We start from the raw sequence: 26,538 nt of genomic DNA, 5'->3' as shown, positions 1-26,538 counted from the left end.
TTTTTATACACACACACACACACTTTTAAAAATAGCATGTAAGTGTAGAAATATAAATTGGCCTTATTTACCTAATGCCCCTTTTACTCCCCTCTGGTAGTGTACAGGAGACCTAACATGGGCCTAAATTTAATTTACACCCAATTTAAGGGTGTAAATGAGAATCTGGCCCAATATTTATAATTTTGTCAAAGTTATAATATTGATGATTTATGGGAGCAAAGTTGATTGATGATTTATGGGGGGGGCTGTGCACTCCGGCGGATCAAAGCAAGATCGATATAACGCGGTTTCACCTATAATGCTAATGCAGTAAGATTTTTTGGCTCCCGAGGACGGTGTTATATCGGGGTAGAGGTGTACTATCATTCCTCTGACTATTCAGATGATCTACTGGAGGGAGCTCCCTCTACAAACACAAATGGGATAAAATGCCACACTAATAAGACTGTGGACAAATTTTAGAAGCCTACTTTGACAGTCTGTGGTCGGAACCTGGAGATTTTTGAATCTGAGCAAAAATCAGGTAACCTGTAAAACTGATAATTAAAAATAATGTAGTTATATCTGAACACTGAAGAAAACATAATAATGGGAAAAATTAATTTCACTCACTATTGCACTGATGATTCTCAAATGAACTGTTCAACAAATATTTATATTAGACACTGAAGGGAATACTTATTTTGCTTAATCTAAAATAAAATTGTTAAACACACCTAACATTTTTAATACAATACAGTTTATTTGCAAGTAAATGCAAATAAATCAAATCTTCTACTCAGTTTCTGGTGCTTAGATATTACAGTGTAGATGTGATACTTCCTGGGGGTAACCAGGATTGTGAGACACCTCACTACCACCTGCCCTTAGGGTGAGAAGCCTTGTCTTTGCCTGCCATGGGTCAGCTTCCCGACTCAACCAGCCACAGGCAATACAAGCTCTCCCCTAGGCCTCCACAGGCCCCTCTCTCTCCACGTTAGAGACAGGCACACTTCAACCCCCGAGCCTTCCAAGCATCTCCCTGGAGTGTCCAGCCTCTGTTCAACAGGCCATTCTCAGTATTCACGGATTCATTGCTCCCAAAGAAGCAGTATATTCCAGCTTCTCAGTTACAGCTTAGATCACCACTCCTCTTAACATACAGCACTCAAGCAAATTTATAAGTAAATACAAGCAACAGTTTTATTTAACAAAAGAATAGAGATTCAAGTGATAGCAAGTAGAAGTACTGGAAACAAATGGTTACATATAACATTCTAGAACAGGGATAGGCAACCTTTCAGAAGTGGTGTGCCGAGTCTTCATATATTCACTTTAATTTAAGGTTTCGCGTGCCGGTAATACAGGTTAACGTTTTTTAGAAGGTCTCTCTCTACAAGTCTATATTATATAACTAAACTATTGTTGTATATAAAGTAAACAATGTTTTCAAAATGTTTAAGAAGCTTCCTTTAAAGTTAAATTAAAATGCTGATCTTACGCCACCAGCCTGCTCAGCCCACTTCCAGCCTGGGGTTCTGTTCACCTAGGCCTGCAGCGGGCTGAGCGGGGCGACTCGAGGTCAGGGCAGAGGGCTGGGGTGTGTGTGGAGGTGCAGGGCAGAAGGCTGGGTGTTGGGGGGAGGTCAGGGCAGAGGGCTGGGGGGGTGTGGGGGTGCAGGGCAGAAGGCTGGGTGTTGGGGGGAGGTCAAGGCAGAGGGCTGGAGTGTGTGGGGGGATGCAGGGCAGAAGGCTGGGTGTGTGTGTGGGGAGGATCAGGGCAGAGGGCTGGGGTGTGTGTGGAGGTGCAGGGCACAAGGCTGGGTGTGGGGGGGGGGGTGTGGAGGTGCAGGGCAGAAGGCTGGGGGGGGTGTGGAGGTGCAGGGCACAAGGCTGGGTGTGTGTGTGGAGGTGCGGGGAAGAGGGCTGGGGGGTGTGTGGAGGTGCAGGGCAGAGGGCTGGGGGTGTGTGGAGGTGCAGGGCAGAGGGCTGGGGGTGTGTGGAGGTGCAGGGCACAAGGCTGGGTGTGGGGGGGGGTTCAGGGCAGAGGGCTGGGGGGGGTGGAGGTGCAGGGCAGAGGGCTGGGGGGGGTGTGGAGGTGCAGGCCAGAGGGCTGGGGGTTTGGGGGGGTTCAGGGCAGAAGGCTGGGGGTGTGTGGAGGTGCAGGGCAGAAGGCTGGGTGTTGGGGGGAGGTGCAGGGCACAAGGCTGGGTGTTGGGGGGGTTCAGGGCAGAGGGCTGGGGTGCTCGGCTCATGGGGGTGCTCCCAGCCCCCTGCCCTGGGCGGCTCATGGCAGGGGGCTGGGAGGGATATGCCCTGTTCCACAAGGCCCGTCCCTACCTCTCTCTGCCTCCTCTACGGAGCAGCGAGCACGCTGCCGCTCGGCTCTGCTCTGCTCTGTCGCCGGCAGGGAGAGGGGGGAGGAGGAGGGGCCGGAATGCACCATGTTGTGGGAAGAAATGGGGGGGGGGGGGAGGAGCGTGGCTGCCGCAGGACCAAGCTTCTGCCTCCTGCCCCTGCAGGGGAGAGCGATGGGCGGGGGGGCTGAGTGGGGCGGGGGGCCGGGACCCCCCCCCCACCGCTCTCCCCTGCAGGGGCAGGAGGCAGAAGCTTGGTCCTGCGGCAGCCACGCTTCCCTCCTCCCCCTTCTTCCCCCAGCGTGGCGCTTTCCGGCCCCTCCTCCTCCTCCTCTCAGTGGGCAGGCAGCGTGCCACTCAAAATCGGCACGCGTGCCGTAGGTTGCCGACCCCTGTTCTAGAACCTATAGATACTTCATGTCTTATAGAGCAGAAGTTCACCCCCAAAGTCCTTCTAGCATTTTTCAGCTAGGAAGGCTGTGATCCTTTTTTCATGAGAAAAGCCACAGTCAGCATGTCTCCTTGGTGAAGGATGCTGGGTGTTTCTTGGATCACTTAGACCAGTGGTTCTCAACCTAATTACCATTGTGGCCCGCATCTGCGGCACACGATATGTTATGTGGGTCACATCCAATACCACCTGTATGGCCCTGAGGATGTCACATGGTCCACAGCTGCGTGCTGACTGGGCCGCAAGCTGACCATGGGCCGCAGGTTGAGAACCACTGCCTTAGACATATTACAATAGTCTTTGTTCTTATTCATACACAAGACATTCCCTGCTGACTGGTTTTTCTTGTGGCCTCCCTCTCTTGTGGGCTTTGCAATCATTTAATTAGCAAATAGGCTTCCATTATAAGACACACAATATATAATGACCAGATAGGAAAATAAGTATCTGCTACTTCTTGAAAGGAACCTGTTTAAGACAAGTCACCTTTTGGTTACCTGCCTTAACTTCAAGGCTTTGAGAACATAATTTCCAGTACAGAGAAATTACTCCTTAAATACTATCCTTACATACATTTCAAAATGATCATCGCAACCAGTGGGATACTGCCTCTTGATAGACACCTCACATGCCACCCTTAGGTGAACTTAATATGCATATATCTGACCCAGAGGATCCCTGTAAAACCCTATGCATCCCCTATGCCCTCTGGCACCAACAGGTTCTTGGGTCACAACAGACATATCAGTCATTTCAAGGCTTCTGAATCATTCAATGTATGCTTTGGATACCAGTACTATGTATGTACTGGAAGCTATTAAACTGTACTGGTTGATACAGGCGAGTCTCATCTTACGCGGGGGTTCCGTTCCGCGGTTAGCGCGTAAAGTGAAAACCGCGTATAGTCAAAATTACAATGAACTGAATGGCGGATGAAATCGCCTGCACTACAGGTACAGTATTAAAATAGTTATTTTTCTCTTTTTTTTTTTTGCTGACCGCGTAAAGCTGAAATCGTGCATGTTATTTATTTATTTCGGAGGGTGGGGAGAAGGGGGGGGAAAGAGAGAGAGGAATACTAAGATTCCTGCGCACAATCAGCAGGAATACCTTTACCTTCTCCCAACTCCAGGCCACAAGAGACCCAAAGATTTCCCAGATTAATTTTATAGCTGGGGCTGGGAGGGGAGAGGGAAAAAAATCACACTGTTGATGTAATGTCAGTAAATTGAATCACTATGTACTTTACAACCATGTTGTCATAAAAATAAAGGGAAGGGTAATAACCTTTATGTATGCAGTAACATCAAATCCCTTCTGGCCAGAGGTACAGAATCACTTACCTGTAAGAGGTTAATCAGTTCCATTAACCTAGTTGGCACCTGACCAGAAGGACCAATGGGGAGAGAAGATACTTTCAAATCGGGGGGGGGGGGGGGGAGGTTGGTTTTTTTGTGTGCTCTTTGTTGTTCTCTCTGAGACAAAGAGAGGGACCAAACAAGTAATCCAGCTCCTACTGAATGATACATCTAAAATTACAGAAATAGTAAGTAATAGTAAGGAAATGCTTTAGAGTATCTTTTGTTTTAGCTTGTGAATTTTCCCTATGCTAAGAGGGAGGTTTAGTCCTGTTTTTTGTAACTTTGAAGTTCTGCCTAGAGGGGAATCCTCTGTGTTTTAAATCTTATTACCCTGTAAAATTACCTTCCATCCCGATTTTACAGAGGTGCTTCTTTTATTTTTTTCCTTATAATAAAGTTCTATTTTTAAGAATCTGATTGGATTTTTAGTATCCTAAAAACCCAAGGATCTGGTCTGTACTCACCTTGTTTACCTATTTAGTTGGTATATTATTCTCAAGCCTCCCCAGGAAAGAGGGTGAAGGGGCTTGGGGGGATATTTTGGGGAAACAGGAACTCCAAGTGGTCCTTTTCCTGAATCTTTGTCTAACTCACTTGGTGGAGGCAGCGACACCGTCCAAGGACAAGGAAGAATTTGTACCTTGGGGAAGTTTTTAACCTAAGCTGTTAGAAATAAGCTTAGGGGGTCTTTCATGCGGGTCCCCACATCTGTACCCCAGAGTTCAGAGTGGGGAGGGAACCCTGACACATGTATAAAAAAATTATTTCTCAATCAAAAATTTCCGAACTTGACGAAGATCTACACAACAAGTTTAAAGTATACATTTTAGACCCCCAATTCAGCAAGCCTTCAGACACATGCTTAACTTCACAATTTTTTTAGACTATTCACATCCATAATGTCAAGCATTTGTTAAAGTACTTGCAGGATCAGTGCCTAAGTTACCAAAGCACAAAACAAAAACCAAAGAAAACCTTGCTGTATCCACTGATAAGATAGCTAGAAATGTCTAAGTAAAATTTTGTGTGGTTTGGGGGTTTTTTTGTTTTGTTTTGTTTGTTTTTAATATTTAATTATGGTTTGAGAACACACACACTAGGACTTTTTCCCCCCCAGAAAAGTAAGTACCTGAAATAAGTACTTATACTGGAACTGCCATAATTAGAGCATTACTAATAGGACACTATAAGACTCGGTTCCGGTGTTTTCTTCGTGTGCCATCTTTGGCAAATCCCTTAGCCTGTTATTCAGTTTCCCCACCTGTATAAAGGCAATACCACTTAATTAATCTGAAGGTTAGCTAGGGTTTGTGAAGAGCTCTGAATATTAAAAATTCTGTATAAATGCTCAGTATTTTTCATCAATATGGTGCAGTAATTAGTGGGACAAAATAACCCTTCATCTTCCTCCAAGAGGAAAATCCTTTGGGAATTTTGTTATTTAAGGTTGCCTTTTGGATTCTTCTCCCCATACACATACACCCCTAAAATGTCAACAAAATGGAAGGCACTGCAAATCTTTTTTCAGTGATAGTCTAGTAATAAGATTATAGAGTCAATATGTGCTTTTACAGTATTTCTACTCTAGCCTTGTAATTTTTCTTCAGGAATGCCACTAAGTAATTATAAAGGACATATACTAATGCACATGCACTACTGACTAGTGTATATGAGTAACTAGGAAGGCAACTGTAAAGCCAGTTATTTATCAAAAAACTTTAGACATCAAATAGTTATTATGCAGCTACAAATCAGATTAGAAATACATAAATTGAAGCTGGGATACCTTTTGAATTAATCAAACTCAAAGCTTTAGGGAAAATAAATATGAGACAATTAGCTGCAATGCATTAACATGATCAGTTCAGCTGTTCAAATCCAGCAAGCAATTTGAGACGCTAAAGAACTTCAGGAAAGGTGAAAATTGTTTGATTATTCAGAAGCAAATGAGAACGACACCAGGAAAGACTGTGCATGTAATCAACTCTTACCCCCTTCGGCTCAGGCACAATCAAATGAGTACACTTATTATTGAGGCTCAGCTGGCAATCCCCTCCATAAAAAGTAATCAAAGCCCACAGCACACTTCGGTCTTCAGAGGAAATCTAATAGGAAGTTAAAAATAAACCTTTTAGATCTATGCAACAACACTTCTTTTGCTTGAAGAGCATTATTATAGCTTGTAAAATATTGTTTAGCAATCTGACTAATGTTCTACTTCCCACCATTTTTAAATAAAGGATTAGTATGAAAGTTTACAAAAAAAACACTGAAGGACAATTCTTTAACCCATACAATGAAAAGAAACTTTAGAGATGTTCTTCACTTTTGCTAACCTGAAAATAAGGTATTATTTTCGGAGGGGGGGGGGGCAGGGGGAAGAGGGGGAGGAGCAAGTAACAACTATAGAACTAAAATGCCAATATCAAGTTTTGTAGATTCATTCATGAAAGACTATTTATTTAGCTTCAACCATTACCTTACAAAACTGGCTACTCGAAAAAAACCCTCTTACAATAAAAAGGACTGCTTTATGGACTTTACTTGCATCAACATCCTCCAACCTAGGGAATGTCATTATTGAATAACAACCAAAAATCTGTTGGTTATCCAAGGCAATGGCTACCTAATTCCTAGGCATTGTATGTAATTGTAATGATCAAGACACCCGCAGCCTTAAAAAAAAAAAAACCCAGCTTCAATATTCTTCAAATGAATTTATCCTCATCCTTAAAAATCTGAAGTATTATTGTCTGTTAGGGAGAAAGGCACTAACAAAAAGAAGTAAAACAGAATTAAAACCAGGAGACCACATTTAACAACACATGAAGATAATCAGAAGTGCTTGTTGCCTCTAACAGATTACGTTCTATTCTGCCTGACATGCCAGGTAAACCTGGACAATCATTCATATGCAACAGAAAATTAACATTTTCCCTTATAGCACCAGCAATAGCAGCAATTTAAAACCATAGGGTACCAACCTGTAAAGGTGAATGTACCTGTTCACATACTGATTTCAATAGGAATGCTCACCGTGTTCAGAGTTAAGTAAGTGCATACATCTTCCCAGGGCTCTAGCCTAGCCTGTCTCAAATTTTAGATGTGGTACCTCCAGTAAAGTGTTAGTGCACAGAAGAATAGGTATAAACATAGTGATCAGGTATTCTGCAAAGTTTTCCTGCTTAGTGCATGGATAACAAGCAAAACAAAACAAAAAAAAATCCCAAAAATAAGAAGTTGCAAATAATTTAAAAGTAAAAGGCACATAATTCCTACATGCTGCTCTCTGCATACTACAGTATCTCTTTATTGCTGAATGCCATATAAATCATTCCCCTTTTATGCTAAGTGTTGAATGATTCTGTGGATCCCCATGTGTGATATCCAATTCAGTATTTAGTCATATGCTGCTCAGGTAGTGGTACACCAAAGAAGAAAAGTCATGGTACATGTAGAAAGATAAGGAAAACAAGAATCAGAATACAAAAGTATACAAATGTATTGTAATTATTCTAAGTTATATTTCTTTAAAATGGTTATATTCTCACCTGAGAGAGACAAGCAGTGACTCCAAAAAAGATCTGACATGATTCTGGAGAGAAACCATTCACCCTGGGAAACAGATGTCAAGGACATAACAAAACCAAAATGGAAATTTCTTGAGGGGTTTCGGAAGAGAATTAATGATGCTATGCACAGCACTTCGCATAGATTTGACTATTAAAAAAGCCAAATCAAAACAAACAAACAAACAAACAAACGCTAGTCCTGCAAAGTGAGAGGTTTTTTTCCTTCAAGTTGCAAGTTTCAGTAAAAATTTAAAAGTTTCTAGTCAAACTGATCCCGATTACTTCTAACTACTGGGGGGGGGGGGGGGGAGAGAGAGACCTAAATGGCACTGTGAACTGGCTCCTCCTGGACAGCCTTTTCAGCACATTCTATCCCACTAAAAGAAAAAAAGAAAAACAACGAAGACATGAAACCACCAACTTATTTTTCAGACATGTATCTTGTCTTTATAACCATGGGCCCTCCATGTAGGAGGATCACAATCACATAACTCTGCCTGACTTCTTGATATTTTTTTTTCTTATGATTTAGCTCCTGAACCTACAAACACTAACACACTCATTGGGACCACTTGTATGCGTCAAGTTAAGCATGTACAGAATAAGGACCTTAATTTTGACAGTTTTGTTCCCCTGCCCCCACCATGTTTGGAAGGGCAAGGGAATCATAAATATTATAAACAATACTAAGATTTCGTTTTTTGGATTTCCATGGTCTTTTCAGAGCAGTTGAAACACAGCAGTGAAATGGTGCTTTTTGTAAAAAGTTCAACAAAATCTAATTAAAAATCGATTTGTACTTCACAATTTATACAGAAAGTATGTGTATACTTCTTGCAGATATGCTCCTGTTCTCTGTACCGTTGAGGGCACCAGTGAAACTAATGAGACACTTGGAAGTTATTTACTGAGCTACTGCTGCTCAATATGCTATGAGCAGCTGCTAAGGCAGGGACTGGACCACCACACCTCATCCAAGCAGCAGAGGATTCTGCCTTAGCTCTTTTTTCTTTTTTAGCGGTATCAAAAGGAAACTTATAAGAACTTTCAGACAGCTTAACAGTACTATACTAAAAAAAAAAAAAAACATATTCAAAGATGGCAATAACATGCCCATTATTACACATTTAGCCAATAGAAATGTACAACAGGTTGTCTGGAAGAGCTCTTTTTCAAATGTTTACAACGTTCAGCAGAACTTTGAGGATAACAAACATTTACAGTCATTTTATGTAGTACTCTCATATGCCTCCATGGCTTCACTTTTTTCCCCTTTAATACACACACTAGAGCTTTTGCCTGGCCTTGGTTTCTGTTTGAAAACACTGATTAGAGAATGCTGGAAACTGCCAGGCAACAGAAGGAAAATTCTTCAAATTAAGTCGGCGCCACAGAATACACAGGACATAAACATATTAATAACACTATGCAAATTTTAACCACAACATGCATGTTTAAGAAAAAACACATTGTTGAGACATTATTTTATACAGATGATATAGATATAAATATACACACACTTATACTGTAACTGCCATCACAAAATGCAAAAACCCTCTATGATTACACCTTTAATTCCTACATTACCATAGAGTGCCAGGAATACATACGGCACCTTGTAAATAATAACTAAACCACAAGGACTGAAGAAAGACTGTACATTGTAAGTGGAAAGCTGTCAATGACTGCCACAGCGCACTAAAATTTACAAGAATATAACCAGTTTTACTGCTGTTACATATAGTGTTCAAACAGCAATAAGACTAATGAAAAGTTCTTGTATGTTTCACTTTAATACTGCTTAGAAACATATAATATAAGGCAGAGGTTCAATCCTCTGCTACTTGGTGGAGGTCTATTCCCTGCATTAGCAGCTGCTCATAGCATACTCAGCAGCAATTTCCGAGTTTCAATGGAGATCTCACTTGTATACAGAGCAAGAGTGAAACTGATCCTTTTCATTCTGCCTCTAAGAAAAATTACAAGAAGCAGAACAAAGGTGTGAAAAGTGGGAGTGGAAGACAAAAAAGAAAGAATGGGAAATGTAAAGCTGTTATTTTCCAGCAGCAAAGAAGGAGAAGAGTGCAGACTGCATCCTACCCTCTGTCAGAGCAATAAGAAAGAGAAACTCACTGCCTCTTCGGTTGCTAGTAGGGAGGAAGTATAATTGACCCTCTTTTCAGGATGGTAAAATAGGGGAAATGATCTGTGCTTACCTGAATATTTCTTTTCTTTGAGTAATAAGAACAGCAGATCTATTACAATGTGTACGTCAGCCTGCTTGCAGGTTGGGGACAGAACCAGATTTGTCAGATGCTCCCTTAAGTTCCCTACCGCTGAGATAACTTCTACAACCAGGATAATTCAATTTCAGTTCTAGTCACTCCATCTCAAAAGAGAGACATTAGAATTGGAAAAGGTACAGAGAAGGGCAACAACAATGATTAAGGGTATGGAAAAGCTTCTGTATGAAGAGTGATTAAAAAGACTGGGACTTTTCAGCTTGGAAAAGAGATGACTAAGGGGGGATAGGATAGAAGGCTAGAATATCATGACTGGTGTGGAGAAAGTGAATAAGGAAGTATTAACTACTCCACATAACACAATAACCTGTCCCGTCCGTTCCCCCCGCCTCCCCCCAATGAAATTAACTGGCAGCAGGTTTAAAATAAAAGGAAATATTTCTTCACACAACGCACAATCAACCTGTGGAACTCGTTGCGAGAGAATGTAGTGAAGGCCAAAACTAGAACACTGTTCTAGATACGTTCATGGAGGATAGGTCCATCAATGGCTATTAGCCAAGATGGTCAGGGATGCAACCCCATGCTCTGGGTGTCCCTAGCCTCTGATTGCCAGGAGCTGGGACTGGATGATGGAATGGATAACTCAAGATTGCCTGTCCTGTTCGTTCCCTTTGAAGCTCCTGGCATTGGCCACTGTCAGATGACAGGATGCTGGGATAGATGGGACCATTGGTCTGACCCAATATGGCTGTTCTTATGTAAATCTACCTTCCCAAATAGTAGGTTGTGTTAACTATATTTTCAGAAAAAAGCATAAGGGTTTCTCCTACTACAAAGCATGGTAAATTGCACTTAACAACAACAAACTCAAATCTTTGTATGTCCATAGCCATCTCTATTCTGTATGATCCATTTGTGTGCAGGATGGGCCAGATCTGGGGACCTCGTCACTCTAAGAAAATAATTTTCCATGTAATCACAGGTAATTTTTCTATTCTTCATTCCAAGGTCCACAGAACTGTTACAATGGGATTTTTATAGCAGTGTGCCTCCAGGGTGAGAAGCAGGGCAATCCTTTTAATATGGATATCCAAAATGAGGTAGTGCATATATTATATCCTCCATCTTCCACTGGGAAGTAAGCATGGAAAAGACTCCTGCCAAAACTAAGGAAATGGCATTCACTAAGACTGGATGACCAATATGCAGAATTTGGTGAAGTTATGTATTGACGGCTATGTGGCAGTCTAGCAGATCTCGATATTGTATAGGAGACGTGACTACTCTGCCCTGAGACTGTCAGTGCTCCTAAGGACTGGACTTTGATATTTAACAAGACAAGTCTGTTATCTATGGAAGGAACAGTGCTCTGAGACCTCAATTAATCACTGTGTTCTAGCTGGTGGATGCTGTATTCTCTTTCTCGAATCTTCCCTGAAAAGAAACAGGAGAACCGCCAAAAAAAAAAAAAAAAAAGGCAGAGAATATACAACTGGCACTAGATCTCTGAAAACAGATAAGATTGGGTAAGAGGCAGAGGAGATATCTATCCAGTATTTCCAGGTATCATATACACTTTAGATCACAGAAGCATGCCTGTGAATGAGTTCAGAATTCATAATAAGCTCCAATAAGAATTGGATTTTTGTTTCTGATACTACTTGCTTTCCATTATGGCCATCTTCATCTTCTGTTATTCTTCTAAGATGAAACCTTGTACTTGATAGTATTTATCCTCACCCCCAGACAATGACTGACTTCCTTGCTACCATATGCGTGTGTTTGTCCTGAACTCCAGGAACCGTATCACTCGGTGTGTTTGCTTCAGCTTTCTCTTTGTACAGATCCCTGATCAGAAAAATTGTCTAGAAAAAGATAAGCAAATTTCCTTCTTCCCTAAATCCAGTATTACTGATACCATGATCCTGGAGAGAGTCCGTAGGGAGCACATTGTAACATCAAATGAAAATGATCGAAGTTGGGAAAAGAAAAAGGCTGTGGTTCATCTGCAAAACATAAAGAATTGTCTGAAGATGGTAAAATGGGAATGCTTTGAAGACAAACCTCCTTTAGATGCCTCAGACAGGGCCCTGCTCTGCTTCTCCCTGGTTCTCTGAAGCTAAAAATAGGATGAGGAGCAGGCTGCAATCCATCACCAGATGCGCATGACTGATGACTGAATTCATGCGATGGCCTTTGCATGGGTTGCTGAGACTGGGAACCAGATAAAATTGTTCCTGTAATTCTTGTGTAGCTCCATAGGGTCTGCCCTCTGGACAGTGTCCTGTGACCACATTTGATGAAAGCTATACATATTCCTATAGATGCTGGAAAAACCTCAGAAGGGTAAGGGGAGTTCAGGGGAAGCTCCCAAAAAGTAAAATGCAGCCCTGGGACACTAATCTAGTGTAATGAACTAAATTGTTAGTCTCAAAATTTGAAATTAATTCTGTAATTTTCCTCAGAAAAGCTCTGCAGCCAGGGGATCTGGTTGAGCCACTTGTTGCTGGGGAGGCAAAAAAGAAAATGGAAGGAACTTCAGAAGGCAGGGCATTTCCCTGCTACCAGTCTCTGACAGGTCTGTTCTGCCCCTACTCTGCAAACGGACTGAAATACCAATTGGAATGGAGCTGCGGACCTCAGCATGAAGACGACAAGCTCCAAAAGAACTTATCAGACAAGTCAAGAATGACATAAAATATAGGGCCCCGCAGGGACAGATACAGGACATGATACTCCCCATACAGGACATGCTCTTGCGGTCTCTGAATAAGTAAACAAACTCTGCAATAGAGCATTGAAGGTGGAATTTCAAAAGTGATTAAGTGTTGGCCTAATTCTGCTGCCAGTGAAGTTGTGGAAGTAGTAAGGCCAATGCTGAGCACTTCTAAAAATCCTATCATGGGATGTTTTCAGATTATCCCTCCTCACACTTTCTAGCAGCTTCCCCTGGACCCATAAGGAGTGCACCCTCAACAGCTCTCAACTTTCTTATCAGCTTCTGGCAAGTAGCTATAGTCTACTGGCTAATAGTTTTCTAGCAGCTATCTGGTAAGTATTTCAAGCCCTTTTAAACATTCCAAGGGCAGAAAAAGCTCACTGCATCTTTGGCAGTCAAAAAGAACTCTATCCTTTTATACCTGAATCTGGTACAAAGGGAAGAAAAGGTAACACAAGATTCTGAGCTCATCTGCCAGGCAATTCTCACAGAAGGGAAGCATCAGCCTGAATCACTGTCTGTTATAAAGGGTCTCCTAGGACCAAATTTTCAAACAAGCTTCAAACTTCACCCTTGCAATAAGGTTGCTTCATTACCCAATCTGCATCCCTGGACACAAACAGGCTATGCACAAACAAACTGGTGAGGTAGGCAACTACCTGGTTTCTCTGTGCAAATGCAGACGGCTTATGCACAAGTGTAGAGACCTGTCTGAAAATTTGGCCACCAACATCCAGAAATGATAATGATAACATGGTATTTTTCTGGTTACTTGTGTCTCCACAGCTTGCAGTTTTTGTTTTATTTAATGTAGAGATTGTAAAAAATTCTGAATTGATGTCCTAAAGACTGTGCTGTATCAGTAGGAGCTGCATGGCTTTCCCATACTGCCCTGCCAATATGCAAATCCTTCCTTTTCACAAAGCGATTACCTGCGGCAGCGCTTTGAAGTTTCGAGTGTAGCCACGGCCTTAGATCGATCTCCCCCCGTAGTGTAGACAAGGCCTTAGCGTCCACGTCCATTCAATCTTTGGCTTAGCAGAAAAGCCAAAATGTTAAGTAGCCTGTAGCCTTCAACTAAAATAACATCTAAGGATGGCATCGCTACAAACTGAAAAATACACTAAAATTTTAAAAAACTACACCTTAAATAAATAGTACACAGAAGTAATATAGCATGGGGAATGCACTATCACATGCTCCAGTGTTATGAATGCTATTAAAGAAATCACCTGGCAACATGGGCAGCACGTGAACCACTGGCTGTGGGAGCCTAGCGCCTAGTCCTGCCCTTTCCACCCAAAGCCCCGCCCCAGAGTGCCGGGAGGGCGGGTGGCACAGCCCCAGCCCTGGAGCACCGGGCGGGCAGTACGGACCCAGCACCAGCCCCAGCCCGGGCCACGGTACAGAGTCAGGGGAACTGGCAGGAGGAGTCTGGGGGTGGAGCATAGGCAGGGCCACGCCTGGCTGTTTGGGGAGGCCTGGCAATAATCATTACAGATAAATTATACCACCATTTTTATATGTTCATATCTTTAGAAATTCACTTATTTGGCTGAAATTTCCATACTTTGCCTCTGCTGAAAGATTATTTGTTTTGAAAGTGTAAACTCTGAAAAAGTGAAAAAAAATCCTCACTTTTCCCCATTTTAAAAGAATGTACCACTTTTCCCTTCCTCACAAATAATTCACAAATGGCTCAGTTTTGAAACTTGCCATGCTAATAGCCTTCACAAGCAAGTATGTCCATGAACAAGTTTTTAAAAACTTGGCAAAATAAAGTGATTTTAAAAAAAAATCACTCTTGGACATACTAAATCAAGCATCTGCTAACCATTTCTGCAATGCCTAATTAAGGCCTATCACTCTTTGTTACATTAACACTGCATGTTCTCCCCATCCAATCTGACATGCACAGGGGTAGCTACTCATGGGTTGCTGTTCGGAAAACTTGCTGCAGAGATACTGCAGATATCTCATTGAAACAAAAACAAGTTACTGCAAAAGAATTGCCACAAATTGAGGGCATTAAAAAAATAAATAAAGGGATAAACAATTTAGAGCATCTGTGAAATGGCTGCTCCATAGGCCAATATACTGCAAATTCAAAACTTTCATTAAAAAGAAATAATTCTGGCCCCTTTATACAAAAGATACAACCATCACAACATAAAGAGACATGCTGCTACTGAGTTAACCCAGACTTGCAGAAAACTGTCTCAAGGCAGCAGTAGAACCAAAGGCTGGGGAACTTGCCACTTTATTCACCTTCACTAAAGGTTTAACTTCAAAGCCTGACTGGAACCACTGAATGCGGATAATGCTGCAGTTGTCTTTGCAAGTCATCCATGCGACTCCCACCCCCACACTTCTTCATTTTTTATTAAATGGAAATACAATACATTGTAAAATACAACACTTAGGTCAGATAAGGTTGCAAAATTAAAATAAAAGTCAAGGAAGCGCTAAGTTATGGTTATACAGCAATATTGACTCAGCCAACCTGCACAAACAGTGTCTTCTGATGCAGATTTTACAGCATAAACACTAATAAAGCTACATTCTTAATCAGAAAGAACAGGTATAGATAATACTAGACATATGCAGTGTAACTGAATTACTATTTATTATTTGCATTGCGATGACACTATTATTAGACCTTTAGGCCTTGATACTACAAATGTGTACGCATGTGGTTTACATTTACTACCACAGGTAGTAACAGTGGGACTACCTGCATTAGTAAGGTTAACCACATGTGTAAATGCTTGCAGTATCAGGGCCTTATCTTCTGTATTTCCTGATTTTTTGGCTTTAACGGTGCACCCATATTGCAGCAACAGATTTTAGCATTTAATATGCAGAATATACACTTTAATTTTGACATATTTTTCATACCATATGTTACAATTTGAACAACTCAATAGGAAGGATACGGCAGAAGAGCTCCACACTGAACAGACAAAATCACCCAGGAAGGCTGCAAGACAAAATTAATGAAGTATATTTTTAGTGAAGTATCTGCAGCAATACACACAAATAATAGTTTGATTTCTGTTTGTATTCATTTTAAAACCACTCTTCAGTTCTATACCTTTCATCTTAGGAACACCAAGTGCTTTATAAACAATTTACTTAATCCTCACAACACTGCACATGATATTACTAGCTTTTAAACACAGCTCAACTGAGCAAGGGAGCAGCAAAGATTGGAATAGAACCCAGGTTTCCTGACTTCCAGTCCCCTGCTTTAAACACCATATATTTAGACTCCCTTAAAGGTATGTAGAATTCAAGATATATGTATTTATTTTGAAGATATAATCCTCTTCCCCCTCCCCCCTCCCCCCTCCCCCCACCAAAGATTCATTTTGTTTTTCCTTAAACTTTTTTCAGCTTTACCTTTTCCATTTTCTCTATTTCTTTTCCCTATTTTAGCCACACACTATAACTACTTTTAGTCCCTTTGATTTCCCTCTCTCTTCATACTTAGGCTTATCGTCTTGATTTACAAGCTCACACTATGATGTTATCAGATCAGATTAAACAGTTTAGCTGAAAGTCCTGCCCTTCTACTTGACAAATGTTTACAAAAAAAAAAAAAAAAAAGTTGGTACTACTATATGAAATTAAATTATTTAAATTAAAGCCATTAGGAAGTGGAAAGCACTGTTAATGCTTCTAAGCCCTTCCTCTGTACCTAAGACTGACAGCAATCTCCTTGTTTGTGAATACAGAAGCCACAGAGCATTCCATGCAAACAATCAGCCATAGCATACAATGTATCTGCAAGTGCCCCAGCTGAACAGATCCATACCTACAGTATACAAAAGCAGGGACACTGAGTTACCAGAAGAGATAGAACTTAGAGAGGCAGCATTGTCTAGTGGATAGGGCACCGGCAGTGGTGGATTAGCCACTGGGCCAACGGAATCCGTGCCCAGGGGCCCCGGCCAATTGGGGGCCCCCCAGAAAAATGGATGCCCCCGTGCCCCAACCTGCTTGGCGCTCCTGCCAGGGAGCGGGGGAAGCCCACGTGCCCTGACCCCGCTCCCTAGCAGGAGTACCAGGTGGGGCAGCAGCATTAGGTGGGCGGGGGAAGCCCCCGCACCCAAACTCAGTTCCCTGGCATTGAAAGGGGAGCAGGGGGGCCCACTTGCTCTGGCCCAGGGCCCCACAAACCCCTAATCCGCCTCTTGGCACCGGAATGGGTAAGAATCTGGAAACCTGGGGTCTGTTTCCCAGCTCTGTCTGTGACTGGCAGGGAAGTGTCTCAAGGTCACACAATTTTGTGCCAGTTTCCCCATCTATGAAGTGGGGCGTGTGACCAAATGCAATCCTGCATTTACACCCAACGCATTAGTGTAATAATCATGCATAACATATTCCTTGTGATGTATCATTTGAAATCTAACAACTCACTGGTCAATAATATCATGGTGAAATGTGAGTAGCAACATTACATGTAAAGTTATGAACATAAGCTGAAACTACGACTGAAATGTGTTTACCAGACAAATCTGGGAGGAGTAAACTTGTTCCTCAAAGACAAAGGACAAGCTAACACCTCTAGCCAGGTGTCATCAAAGCTGATTGGCCATCACTGGTCAAGCTCCGGAGGGGAGCAGGAACAGATCAATCTGCATTTTAACAAATAACATGGAACCTCTCACCATGAGACTCCATGTCTCCATCCTCAGGAAGATGCATTTCAAAGGGTGACTAGACTATAAAAGTGAGGGGCAAAAAACCCCAGGTATTCTAACTTTCTTTCTCTCCCTATCTCTCTCTCGCTCTCTTTCACCTAAGACAACAAAGGAACCAGACTCTGGACTTTGGAAGGGTTCTGATCTGAGAATTTGGTCAGCCCCATTGCTGGGAACATGTGTAAGGATTTTACCTTGAACTAAGTCTTGTTTGTTAAGTTTTAGTTACTAGAAAACGTTTTATCTTTATTTCTCTTTAACCATTTCTGACTTTAATGCCTTATACTTGTAGTCACTTAAAATCTCTCTCTTTGTAGTTAAAGAAAATTATTTTAACCTTTGATCAAAACTAATCCAGTGTTGTATTTAAGTTGAACTTTTGGGTATCTCCAGTTAAAAAGCAAACAGTTGGATACTGATCCCTTATAGGGGCAAGAGACCTCTAACACCTGAACCATCCAGAAGAGAGCTGGACAGTGAAGAACTCAAGTTTGGGGGAAATTTTGGGACTGGAAGTGGGTTGGGGTCATCCTGCAAGTGGTAACCGAGGCTGGTGGAAGCCAGAGTGTGACTGGAGCGTGGCTGGCAGGCTGCAGCTATACAGACGCTCAGGGTGTGACCGGCATACTGTTTGTTAGGGGCCCAGGTTGGGAGCTACAGCAGCAAAGCATAGTGAGGCACCCAGTGTTGAAGGGCAGGTGGATTGCACCCCAGAATGTGACAGGGAGAAATGATACTCCCCTTCCACTGATCTCACAGATGAAAAGCAGTGTAAGAGAGCTAAGTATTATAATCACTATTACTAAACTAAAGAGCCAAAAACATCTTAGAAAATGGACTTGTTTGATTTGTGTTTAAATAGAAACCTGCTCCTACTGGAATTTTATTTTTGACTTTATTATTTCCTGTTAGTTTATTTGTATTTCTACACTGTCATGCAAACCCAGGTACTAGTAGAACCTGAAAGTTACAAACACCTCAGGAATGGAGGTTGTTCGTAACTCTGAAATGTTCTTAATACTGAACAAAACAGTATGGTTGTTTTTTCAAAAGTTTACAACTGAACATTGACTTAAGACAGCTTTTAAATTTACTTTGTAGAAAAATGCTGCTTTCCCCCTTTTTTGGGAGGGGAGGAGGGTACTTTATGTTTAACACAGTACTGTACAGTAACTCCTCACTTAAAGTCGTCCTAGTGAACGCTGTTTCGTTGTTATGTTGCTGATCAATTAGGAAACATGCTCATTTAAAGTTGTGCAATGCTCCCTTCTAACGTCGTTTGGCAGCTGCCTGCTTTGTCCACTGCTTGCAGGAAGAGCAGCCCGTTGCAGCTAGCTGGTGGGGGCTTGTAACCAGGGTGGACCGGCAGCCCCCCCATCAGCTCCCCGCTCCCCTAAATTCCCTGTGCTGCAGCCTGACTTATTTCCCTTTGGGGGGGGTGCGGGTCTCTGCTGCTGCCTGAGGCTTTGTCTTCACTACCCGCCGATCCGGCGGGTAGCAATCGGTCTATCGGGGATCGACTTACCGCGTCTAGTGAAGACGCGGTAAAATCGATCCCTGATCGCTCTGCCGTCGACTCCGGAAATCCACCTCGGCAAGAGGCGGCAGCGGAGTCGGCGGCAGCGGTCGACTTTCCCGCGTCCTCACCGCCAGGTAAGCCGACCTAAAATACGCAACTTCAGCTACGGTATTCACGTAGCTGAAGTTGCGTATCTTAGGTCGGACCCCCGCTGTAGTGTAGACCTAGCCTGACTGAATACTTCCAGTTCCAAATGAGGTGTGTGGTTGACTGGTCAGTTTGTAACTCTGGTGTTCGTAACTCTGCAGTTCTACTGTACAATATATTATGAGCCACCAGAATTCAGTATTGACAACTTCTAGCATTAAAAAAAAATAAAATAAAAATCATGAGTCATGACCTCTCATCCCCAAACCATGAGATTTTTAAAATAATATATTCTAAGATCTTTATATTGACTTTTGGGCTCTTAAACAATTAGGTCCACATTTTCAAGCTTATTTCCACAAACATGAAATCAAGAAACATACTTTTTTTTTTTTTTAAATGAAAGCTGAGATTCTGGTTTATTCACAAGACTCCAGCACTTTAAGAAAAAACATCAAAAGACTCACGATAACATCACAAAAACTGGCAACACTGAGATTTATATGGAATCTACCTAGGCTTTACTTTTTAAAAAAACAGGTCTCAAAACGTGCATGTGAAGAAGAAATGCATATGCAGACTACTTTTTATAATAGAAACGGATGTATTTTATTGCCAGCAGCTGCAGACAGACTTTCCCAGGCAAAATAATTGTAAAGTGACTAGGACCACATCACCCTAGATAACCGAGGAGGAAGAAGAAAGGTGAAGGTGATAAAAAAAATTGGGAAGGACAATGAGAACGAACAGGCAACTAGTAACCAAAAAAAGGGGGGGGGGGGGAAGAGCACAGTTGTGGTAAAAGGGTTATACTAAGCTTTGGAATCCTATATAACTGTCATTCAGAAAATAAGGTGGGCACCAAATTTAGAAGCAGGTTAGACACCCCTCCCCCATTTTCTTCACACATCAGATGAACATGAATGGTACTTTAAACCCCAAAATACAATTCATTACATGGGAAAACAATTATATTAACACTTCTACCGTGTTATACAGTAGTTACTCACCTTTACCACAGGGAGATCGAAGACCTCACGAGATTCTCCAACCTCGGGATTGTCCCCATCTTCCGAAATAATGTGGGAAGCCAGTGCATTATAAGAAACCTCCTTCGCTTTCCCAGCTTTTAGAAGCTGAATAACCTAAAAACCAAAAAGCAAGACAAATTCAAAGGTCATTTGATAATTTTTGGTTTTAGAAAAATTTTAATGTAGCAACCCTTGGGAGTTGGAGAAGTAATATTTCACTTAGTTCTCTTCTTGTTTTCTTATAGAAAACATAATTACGTTGTAGGCAAGGCTGGTAGCACTGCCTAACATTAAGTTTGCCCAATACTGCCCATTAAAAGACCTTGTTTTCAGTTGTTTATAACTTTGCCAAACTTTAACCATTTGGCTGAAATTTTACATGCTGAGTTTCTGCCTCATGCTGAATCATTTTGGAAAATTTCATAAGAACATAAGAATGACCATAATGGGTCAGACTAATGGTCCATCTAGTCGAGTATCCTGTCTTCTGACAGCGGCCAATGCCGGATGTTTCTAAGGGAATGAACAGAACAGGTCCTGTTGTCTAGTTCCAGCTTCTGGCAGGCAGAGGCATAGGGATATCCAGAGCATGGGGTTGCATCCCTGATCATCTTGGCTTATAACCACTTGGAACTATCCTACATGAACTTGTCTAACTTTTTTTTTAGCCCAGTTATACTTTTGGCCTTCACAACATCCCCTGGCAATGAGTTCCACAGGTAAATTGTGCAACATGTGAAAGTAGTACTTCCTTATGTATGTTTTAAACCTGCTGCCTATTAATTTAATTGGGTGATCCCTAATTCTTCCCTGTTCAATTTCTCTACACCATTCATGATTTTAGAGACCTCTATCATATCCCCCTTTATTAATCTCTTTTTCAAACTGAACAGTCCCAGTCTTTTTCATCTCTCTTCATATGGGAGCTGTTCCATACCCCTAATAATTTTTGTTGGCTTTTTCTGTACCCTCACCCTTTTCTGAGATGGGGTAACCAGAACTGCACGCAGTATTCAAGGTGTGGGTGTACCAGGGATTTATATAGTGGCACTATAATATTTTGTCTTATTATCTACCCCTGCCTGGTTCCTAACATTCTGTTAACTTTTCTGACTTCCTTGGCACACTGAGTGGATGTTTTCAGAGAACTATCTACAATGACTCCAAGCTCTCTTTCTTGAGTGGTAATAGTGAGACCCCATCATTTTGTATGTATAGTTGGGATGTTTTCCAATATGCATTACTTCGCATTTATCACCAATGAAATTAATCTGCCATTTTGTTGCCCAGTCACCCAGTTTTGTGAGATCCCTTTGTAACTCTTCACAGTGTGCTTTGGACTTAACCAGGGGTTCTCAAATTTCATTGCACTGCAACCCCCTTTGGACAATAAAAATTACTACGCAACCCCAGGAGGGGGGACTGAAGCCTGAGCCAGCCCAAGCCCCTGGGGGTGGGGAGGCAAAGCCGAAGCCCAAGGACTTCAGCCTCAGGTAGGGGGCCTGTAACCTGAGTCCCGATGCCCAGGGCTGAAGCCCTCGGGCTTTGGTCCTGGGTCCCAGCAAGTCTAAGCCAGCCCTGGCGCCCCCATTAAAATGGAGTCATTGCCCACTTTGGCGTCCCAACCCACAATTTGAGAACCACTGGAGTTAACTATCTTGAGTAATTTTCCATCATCTGAAAACTTTGACACTTCACCTTTTATCCCTTTTCCAGATCGTTTATGAATGTTGAACAGCAATGGTCCCAAAACAATTTAGCCGTTTACAAGAACCAGACTAGTAACTAATATATTCTTTGTTCATGTTAAAAAATTCTGGCAACCTTTTATTTAAACCACTCTAGTGTCCCGATGCTTTGGAGCAAGGACTTGAAATTTGGGACGGGGTGGCCGCTGTATCAGGGATGTGATTTTGCCATTTTCATAAAAATCCACTCAAATATGGCTGCTATAAGCCTTTGGCATACGTCAGTTGGCATATGCTAAGTAGAGACTTGTTAAGAGTTTGGCAGCTAAAATCTTTGAAAATTATTTCCTCACTAAGCATGCTCGAGCCCATCCCAGGTCTTACATGTGACCAGACTGCACATATGCCATCCCCACAGGACAACTGAACATGCTCCAGACCAGGACTACAGGGACAAAGCAAACTTTCTCTGTACTTGCTGCTCCCTGTGACTCTGGGCTGGAGTAGGGCAGAGCACTGGAAGTTAGAAAGCAGGGAGCCTGTCTCTCTTGTGCTCTCAGTGACATCCCTCTGCTGGCATCCAGGCAACACAGAGAGGGAAGCTGTCTGATTCAAATGCAGGGGAGACAAAAGCTGAACCGGGGAGATGGAAATGAATACACTGGGACAAGGAGTCTGCTGAGACTGGGAGCTGGAGGGGAAGAGAAGGCTGAAACTGGTTGGGCAAGCAGACTGAGGTGGAGAGCTGGCAAGGGATATGTTGGAGGGGGACTGGGACAGAAAGCCACATTGCTGGTGGAAGTGGGGTGTTCACTGAGATTGCTCTCAGCTCCTTGTCCAGAGTAGGACCAGTGTGTACAAGGATGGGACGAGGAGACAGATCTGACAAGGAGCTAGGATGTGAGGGGAGAACTATGACTGGCTGGGTAAAGAGATTGGGACAAGGAGCAGGGGGCAGGAGTGGGAAGATGGGAGAGACAGATCAGATGAGGAGCTGGAAGAGGGGAATGGGAACAAGGTGTGGGAATGGGGAGAGACTGTGATGAGAAGCCTGAAAAAGGAAGATTGGGACTGAAAAGGCAAGGAAAATGGGAATGGGACAAGGAAGTAGGGGTGGGGAAGAGACAAGACTGAAAGAGGGACAGGGTAGAAGGGCTCATGCTTGGGACAAATTGCCAGAGAGTCTATGCCTGGTAGGGTACATTCCCCTCCACAGGCTGGACTAGAACTCATGATTGCTCAGGCTAACCATTCCTCTGTTGTCAGCAAACATCTATGAAACCAACTGGCAAAGGTGTTGGTCCACACAGAGGATGACAAACACAGCAGAGATCTCTTCACTGGATCTAAAAGGTTCCAACCCTGCTGATGACCACTGTGGGTGTCAATATAATACCACATGTTGGAATTTCTATTTTTTAGTTTGCTTTTTTAAAAACCTAGAAAGTTACACATAAAAAGCTATATTGAAATACCATTATTAAGATTGCAAAGTCAAGCACTCAAAAGTTAGGAAAAGACAAAATTAAGACTGCATTTGTAAAATGGGAATAAATCCGCCCCCACCTCACAGCAGCGTTGTGAAGATTTAATTAATATATGTTTGTGAAGCACTTTAATACTATAGTGAGAGGCACCACAGAAATACCCTTGAGAAAATTAATAATTCTGTCTCCACAGCGGAGTTTGAATAGTGTGCAGTAAATAAGGCATGGGGTCACACACATGGAACAATGAGGATAAAACAAAATACTGAATAGCCGCTCATTAAGTGCATCTGAAGAAGTGAGGTTTTTACCCACGAAAGCTTATGCCCAAATAAATCTGTAAGTCTTTAAAGTGCCACCAGACTTCTTGTTGTTTTCATTAAGTAAGCAACATCCATACTTGCAAGGAATGAAGCAGGGTTTTCTCATGGGAAAAATAATACATAATCATATAATTAAAAACTTCTCATAATGCATATGCACAAGGGGGCTGAATTAAGGTTGCACAGACAACATTAATTCTGGCATTTCCTATCTTTTGAGTGCTTTAGTTTGCTACTTTAATAATAAAAACACTTTTTTGTGTTTAATAGTATAACTGCAAAAACGGAACAAATCTAGGTAAACTGTCTCTGAAAACTCTGCCATTTTTTTATTCTGTCTCTGATGCAAGTGCACCCTACCATTAAGAAACTTCATGCCCTGACAACAACACCCCCTCCCCACCATCCCTCAGCATGTATCCCTGCAGGTGGCACTTCAAGTTCTGTTTTATTTTCAATCCTGGAATGTTTGTGATTTCTTAGAATGGTCTGATTGGGGCCTTGTGTGCTACTTACTGACAATCAGCCAAAACTTTGTGAAGAAGTTAGACTGCAAGAATATTCTGATTTACTTTAAAAAGTAGAGAAAAGTTCTTTTAATCAACTCCAGCAGTTAGTTACAATAGTTTTTTTATACAATTTTAATACTTTCAGAGATGAATGCTTCAAGTTTATCGTATGAAACTATAACAAGTCCTAAAAAGCCCCCAAAACACATTTTTCCCCATGCAAAAAAAGTAATAACTGCCTGTTTTAACAAAGTTATGTGCAAACATAGTAACTAAGTATGCTGATCACATGCCTAGTCCACACATTTTTAAGTGTATTAATTATAAATCCAAGAACACAATGACAATGTTCTCGGTATGTTCTCCATCTCCCACAAGCTAGCTTTCTGCATAAAAGCAAATATGACCAGTATGCTCTGGGGCTGGGGAGAGAGCTGTCACTGGGGTCAGTGCCCATGGTCAGGTGCTTGGGGGGCGGGGGGATTATCAGTGGGGTCAGTGCCCATAGCTTGGAATTTGGCATAGGGGTGGTGAAGGGGGTATGTCAGTGGGGTCAATGCCTGCAACCTGGAGTTGGGCATGGAAGAGACGGAGCAGTCAGTGCCCATGGCTTGGACCTGGTCGGAAGGGTCTGTCAATGGGGTCAGTGCCTGCAGGCTGGCGCTAAGCATATAGGGAGAGGTCAGTGGCTGTGACCTGGAACCGGGCATGGGGAGGACGGGTCCCTCAGTGGGATCTGCATTGGCCGCCTGGTGATGGGCCAGGGGGCGGCTGCCTGTCAGCGGGGTCAGTGCCCACGAGCTGGCCCGGGGAGGGGCAGAGGGAAAGGAAGCTGTCAGGGGACCGTGGCTACAGGCTGGCCCCAGGGCGGGGAGGGCTGTGGGGGAGTCTGTACCCACGGGCTCGCCCAGAGAGTGGGGAGGGGGCTGACGGGGAGGCCGAGCCCGCAGGCTGGCGCCGTCGGAAGGGGCCTGGGCCGGGGCCAGCGCTGTCCCAGCTACTTGGGGCACTGGCTCCCGGCCCGCCTCCCTGTTCCGCAGGAAGTCCCTCTCCCCCGGCCCGGGCCCGGCAGCTCCGCGCAGGCTGCTATGGGGCCTGCGCACCAGGGCGGCCGGTTCTGCGGCGCGGGGTACACAGAAGCTGCAGCCCATTCGCCCGCACCCCCCTCAGAGAGAGCGCGAGTGCCTCCCCACCCCCCAGCTTTGCGCGGCGCGAGCTTTAAAGCGGCGCGAGCTTCCACGGCTGTCACCGGCGCGAGCCGCGCGGGGAAGCGGTGGAAGAACCCACAGTACCCAGCGGGGGGGTAACCCGGTACCTTGGGGTCGATGTCTCCCACAGCGAAGAACTTGACATCTTTAAACATCTCCTCGGGCACTTTCAGCTCCTCCCCGCCCGCCGACATGGTCCCGTCCGTGCGGAGCCGCGGCCCGCGCTCCCTGGGGCCAGCCCGGCGCTCGCGTCCCCTCCCCCGTCAGAGCAGCCGAACCGCGGGAGCAAGGCGCGCGCTGCGGAAGGCACCATCCCCCGCCGGGACCCGGGGGGGAGACTGAGCCGAGCGGTCCGATCAGCGTCCCCGGCTGCCACGGACTCCGCCGGCTGCGCCTCCGGGCACGGGCTCTCCCGGAACCAGGGCCGAGCGCCTGCGTTCAACTACACCGCGGAGCCTGCCGCTCCCCCCTTCTCGCCGCATTCAATGGACTCTCCCCAACGAACGGGGCAGGCGGCGGGGATGGCTGGTCCCGCCCATTAACAAACAACAGGGAGGAGGGAAGCCGCTCCCCTCGCAGGCCCCGCCCCTCCCCTCCCTCATGCCCTCCCGCCCTGTGTCCCCCGATCCCCCCCTTCCCTCCCAGCCCCCGTCCGCCCCGTATCTCCCCCTGCTCCCCGCCCCAGTCCCCTCCCCCACCCCATTCCTGGCCCAGACCCACGCCGCCAGCTTTCTCCCAACCCCCTCCCTTCAGCTCCCCCCCGCTCCTCCTCCTCCTCCCTGGGCACATGTGCGCACCCCCCCCCCCCCACACACACACACACAGGCCCAGGCCGGGGATTGCTCCGGCTCACACAGACACTGCCTGCTGTGGGGGCGGGGGAGATGTCTGGCTCTGTCCCACAGCCTCCCTCCCCGCTGTGTAGTCAGAGGTTGAGATCCCCTGCCCCCTGTAGTGAGATTGACCCACTCAGGGCTTTGCCACATAGGGAAATTGACCAGAATGGTTACTGCGGAGTAAGCGGGTTGAGCAGTAGCTATTCTGGAACAGGTCCCCCTGTGGACACTCTACTCTGGCATAAATGTCACTTTGTTCCAGAATAATTAGTGTACTCTGTGAGTGCACTGGGTCCATGTCTGCACTAACAAGCTTGCAGTGGCACACCTGTACCAATACAGCTGTGCTGCGGTAAGAGCGCTTGTGTAGCCGAATTTTGTCCACGGGAGAGAGCTC

The 26,538-nt window shown here is 44.0% G+C and overlaps 1 protein-coding gene across 1 annotated transcript in view; it reads right to left on the bottom strand.

Annotated features, from left to right (window-relative positions):
* Nucleotides 1-25,499, bottom strand: part of PAXIP1 (PAX interacting protein 1) — an 85,918-nt gene extending 60,419 nt beyond the window's left edge. Inside the window, exons 1-5 of the mRNA XM_065399145.1 lie at nucleotides 25,413-25,499; nucleotides 20,070-20,204; nucleotides 15,624-15,667; nucleotides 7,702-7,765; nucleotides 6,142-6,255 (exon numbers count right to left, since the gene is read on the bottom strand). Coding sequence (XP_065255217.1) covers nucleotides 6,142-6,255; nucleotides 7,702-7,765; nucleotides 15,624-15,667; nucleotides 20,070-20,204; nucleotides 25,413-25,499 — 444 coding nt within the window. The remainder of the gene's footprint in view (nucleotides 1-6,141; nucleotides 6,256-7,701; nucleotides 7,766-15,623; nucleotides 15,668-20,069; nucleotides 20,205-25,412) is intronic.
* Between the last annotated feature and the right edge of the window lie 1,039 nt (nucleotides 25,500-26,538).

Source organism: Emys orbicularis, chromosome 2, assembly GCF_028017835.1.
Source record: "Emys orbicularis isolate rEmyOrb1 chromosome 2, rEmyOrb1.hap1, whole genome shotgun sequence".
NCBI classification, from domain to species: Eukaryota; Metazoa; Chordata; order Testudines; family Emydidae; genus Emys; species Emys orbicularis.
The sequence above is the reverse complement of the archived record's forward strand: the minus strand, read 5'-3'. Positions and strand labels throughout refer to the sequence as shown.